Source organism: Cariama cristata, unplaced genomic scaffold, assembly GCF_000690535.1.
Source record: "Cariama cristata isolate BGI_N322 unplaced genomic scaffold, ASM69053v1 scaffold24966, whole genome shotgun sequence".
Taxonomy (NCBI): Eukaryota; Metazoa; Chordata; class Aves; order Cariamiformes; family Cariamidae; genus Cariama; species Cariama cristata.
The window spans coordinates 3,711-8,284 of NW_009620718.1; the positions used below are offsets into that span (position 1 = coordinate 3,711).

The following is a 4,574-nucleotide window of genomic DNA, read 5'->3' on the forward strand; positions in this document are numbered from 1 at the left end:
GGATTGGTGGAACCGGCTGGCCCTGCTGCCGGGAGCCGATGCCACCCCTCGGATATGCACCGCCATGAACCTCAAAGTAGCGATGCTCTCTGTCCCCACTGTCCTCCAAGATCTCCCCGCAAAACCAGCAAGCAACGAGGTGCTAAAATACCCCTACGGTCAGTAACTCCCGGCGGCACGGGCTCGGTTGGCCGCCTCCTCTGTTGGTTGAGGAAGGCTTTTTGTGTGGGGCTGGGCACGGAGCAGGAGCGGAGAGGAAGAGGGTGTCCTGGCACCCTGTGTTTCTCAAGGTGTGTGTGGGGTTGGATCCCTGTCCAAAACACCCCCCCCCCGGAGAGCCAGGGTGCCCCTGCCTGGGTCTCTTGGCAGCGCTGGGCTCATGCCAGTAGCCCCCCGGGTGCCAGCCCCCCGGGTTTTCTCAGTGGGTGTCTTCCCAGCTTGGTGCCAGGACACCATTTCCCCTGTTCCCTGGTGCCTGTCATCAGGATGGGACTGGGACATCCAACCCTCCCTGGGGGTGTGAGGGTCAGCCTCGCTGCTTCTCCATCGTGTGCGCTAAGAGGCTCCTACCTTGCTCTTCTCCATGCCCAGAGACTGACATGAAGGTGACCCTGGGGTCCCAACCACCCTGCACCAAGCAGGAGAAGGCGCAGTTCTGGTTCAACGCCTCCCGGCGAGGGCTGTACCTCTGCAACGGCAGCGCCTGGATTTCCATGCTGGAAGGTACTGGTGCGCGATGTGCTCTCGGGGATGGAGGAAGGCTCTTGCAGCAGAGGAGAAGCAGAGGTTTGCGCTTGACGGCACTTTGGAGGGGGAACCAAGTCAGGCAACAGCAGAACAAGGGGGCTGGGCTGTTCCCGTGCCTGTCCGCTGCTTGGTCGAGCATTGCTTTGTTCTTGGTGCCCGCATCGACACTTCCAGTGTAGCTCTGGATTCAAGCACCTCTGTGAGTCAGCTCTGTGATTGCTCACACAGTGCCCGTGTTGTCCAACCCCCTTATCTGTGTTGTCCATCCCTCCTGGGGCTTCTCCGGCCAGGAACGAGCTCCTGGTCTGTCGGAGTGGGACAGTTCACCCCACGGAGAGCCATGCCTGGGGTGCTCCCTGCCGTGGGGTGCCAAAGGTGCGGGTGCTGTCGGTGCCAAAGCGCTTTGCGGGGTGGACAAGAAGGAGCAGAAGGACTCATCGGAGATACCAGAGGGAGCAATAGGAGGGTTGCGGACGGTGGTCCCCATGTCGTCCCGGCGCTGGTGGCCTTTGTGCAGAAAATAGCGGGGCAACGTTGGAGCAACAAGGTGGCAAAGCAACCAGAGCCTGGAGGGATGGACGGTATTTGGTAATGAAATGGATTTTGCCCGCTGGCACTCTCCCACTTGCTCCAGGTGGTCTGCCCAGCATCCCTGGTGAGGACATGGAGGATGGGGCATGCCCACAACCGAGCCATCCTTTTCCCCCTCTCCTGGGGTTTTTCTTATGCTGGTGCCCACATAGTGGGTTTGGATGAGCCGTTTGCTCCCCACAGGAGCTGGTAGTGGCCGGACTCCCCATCCTTCCCTATGTCTTGAAGTCATCAGGCTTGGCACCATGTCCTTGTTTTGCCAAGGAGAACTCGTGCTGGGGTCTTGCTGACCCGCACCCCTTGGTGCCACCAACAGTGGCCCTTCTTGTAGCCCTCCTCCTGCCATTTATCCCTTCCAGTGCCCGCCCATTGGCTGTTGGGACTGCTCTTAGCGTTTCTGTTCTAATTGGTGGCATTAATTCTGTCCAAGTCTTCTCTGACTTCTTCCAAAGCTTGTGTTGACTCTAGCCAGAGAAAACGTCCCGTGAGGGCTGCTGCAGGCACGTACTGGTTAACCCGGCTGGTCTCAGCAGCCCAGGCCCTTTCACTGTCGGTCTTTTCCTCTACCCCTCATTCTGTTTTGGATAAATATATCAACCCACTTCGTAAGAAGCCCTCAAAATCCACAGCGATGTGTCGTTCTTTCCCCCGTCCTCGAGGAGATTGCCCGGCGGAGCGTTTTGCAGCCCTACCCTCTGCCGGAGAACAGGCAGGGATGGACGGGGCTGGATGTGCTGCCCAACGAGATGGAGTCCGGCCTTTTACCACCCCTCGAGTTCTGACCCTTCACCACCAGTGACACCAGGACCTTCATTTTCCACCCCATAAAGCTCCAGACAGCAGGAAGCACCACCGAGCCAGCTCCGCTATGCGACGTGGGGCACCGCTTCAGGCAAGGGCGTCTGGTTTTAACCTCACCCCTCTTTTTTTTTTTTTTTTTTTTGTTTTTTGCGGTCTCCTAGTCAAACAAAAGCTGGACTACGTGGAGGAACACCAGAACCTGGTGACCAACTCGGAGACGATGGGTGTCGAGGTCTTCACCATCCCAAAGGTGGGACTGTTCGCAGCCACTGCCAACCGGTACAGCCCCCCGGGATCGGCCATCTACAAGTGGACTGACGGGAAGTTTGTGCCCTACCAGAACATCCCCACCTACCAAGCTCAGTCCTGGAAGTATTTCACCATAGGAAGGAAGGTAAGTCTGCCTGGAAAGTTATTTCAGCGCCTTCGTATTCCAGTATATTAAACTGCAATTGCCCAACACTGGCTTCTCCTCTGAAGCCCTGAGTCTCAGGCATGGTTTAGGGGGTGAATCTTTCTCTCTTCTGTCTTTGAAAGGGTTGCGCTGATGTACGTAGTCAGCCGGTAAGGGTCTGTCCTGGGCACTGCCAGCTGGTCTGTGGGCTGCCCTCTGTGTTTTACTAATTTTGCCAAGACACAGCTACATCCACCCAGGCCATTTTCAGCAACTGATGCCAGGAGCGTAGGTAACTGCGTGTCCGGAGTGCTCAGATCTCTTCCCCAGGGATCTCCAGGATGTCTACGAGGTCAGCCTCCAAAGCCAGCTGTTGAGGCTGGATTCCCCCAGGTGCTGACCTTCATTTCTAGCAAGCTCTGCCTGTTCCTGCCTCAGATGTGAGGAGTGTCGGTATCAGTGTCCTTCGTGCAGAGAGCAGAGCTGTGGTCCAGCCTGGTCCGGGTGTGCTCGCAGCACAGCCTCCACCCTGGTGCAAAGGCCGTCCTCCCCGCAAAGCCGGTTTTGCTGTGGTTCCCATCCGGCACCACGAAACGAGGCAGGGATCGCCGCCGGCAGTGGCTGTGCCATTGCTCTCAGGGACACGCAGCTCCTGACATGGGAGCACAGAGAGCAAAGCCCTCCCTGAGCTCGGACTCTGGCGAGCGTCCTGCCATGCGTAAGGTCCGCTCTGGTCTCGGAGCTCTACCTGTGGTCTTAGAGAGCACTTGGAGCCCAGAGCTCCCTCCCACGGAGTCCAGTCTTCTGCATTTTTAAGCCGTCTTGCTTTTCAGTCATTCCAGGACTTTGGAGCCATCTCTCCTCCCCTGGGCAATCTGCCCTGAGACTTCTGCAGGGTATCTACCTGGTTTCCTCTCCCTGGGGAGCTACTTGTCACTTTGCGAGGAGCCCCAGGCAAGCCAAACAAACGTCTGCCGAGAGGCACCTCTGTGCAGAACTCCCAGGGGAGATGGGGATCGTTCCTGCTCCGACATGACCTGTCCTGGCTTTGTCACCAGATGCCGGGCAGGGTGGCTGCAGGTCTCCCCCATCATGAGCCACCACGTGCTCCAGGGTACAGAGGGACGGGCAGAAGTCCTGCCTCCAGGCTTGGTGGCACCGATAGCCCTACTTGTTTGGATACAAATGGACCACGTCCCCCTTTACCCGCCTGATAGTGGGATCCTGCAGAAAACCTGGGCAAGCCCTGAAAATACTGCTGTGTTACAAAGCTGGCTTTGGGCTGGGAACATGCCTGCCGTCCCCAGCCTTGCCCCTGCTCTGCAAAGCTCCATTTGCACTGCCGTGGGCAGGAGACAGGAACACCCTCAACTGGGTTTATCACCTTGAGACTCCCCAGTGTTAGTCTGGACCCACAACACCCCCTTGCAGCGGAGGTAGAGAAGACCACCAAGCTGGGAGGTCCCAACGCCCCGTGGTTTCCGCACGGCGAAGCAGCCGTGTTGGTGCTCACCAAGGCTCCTGTGCTCTCGGTTTGCCTTCAGGTCTTTGCCGAGAAAAACTTACTCAGACTTACTAGGCAGGATGGCTTCTCTCCTGCAGAGCTTGGGGCAAGTTTTCTAGTTGGGTCTAGCCTTGCTGCTCCAGAAGGGCTGGGGACAGAGGCAGGCACCCGGCGTGCAGCTTCCCACCCTTGGCTCCTTTCTGCATGGAGACGATGACCAGGTAGGTGTTGCACCAGCAGTGGTCCAGAGCTCTCCAGTTAGCTCAGGTTTCTCGCACACCTTGCAGGTGGGATGCACCTCTGTAGGTGTTGACACCTTGTTACTGCACCAGGACCTGCTGATGCTCTGCTGGGATGGGGTGAAGAACCCCAGAGGGCAGAGTCGGGGTCTCCTGGTGGCTCCTGTCAATGGAGAGCAAAGGACCGCAGGCTCCCGAGTTGCAGGGTTGGATCCAGGCCTTTCTCTTCCCTCTGAAGCTGTGTTTCTGAAGGGACTCCATGGACCAGGGCTGCCCAGCGCTGGGGATGCTCTTTCCC

At 58.0% G+C, this 4,574-nt stretch overlaps 1 protein-coding gene across 1 annotated transcript in view; it reads left to right on the plus strand.

The window, feature by feature from the left end:
- The window catches only part of TSPEAR (thrombospondin-type laminin G domain and EAR repeats), an 11,253-nt gene that overhangs the window by 1,802 nt on the left and 4,877 nt on the right, over positions 1–4,574 (plus strand). Inside the window, exons 5-7 of the mRNA XM_009701706.1 lie at positions 1–158; positions 592–723; positions 2,301–2,533. Coding sequence (XP_009700008.1) covers positions 1–158; positions 592–723; positions 2,301–2,533 — 523 coding nt within the window. The remainder of the gene's footprint in view (positions 159–591; positions 724–2,300; positions 2,534–4,574) is intronic.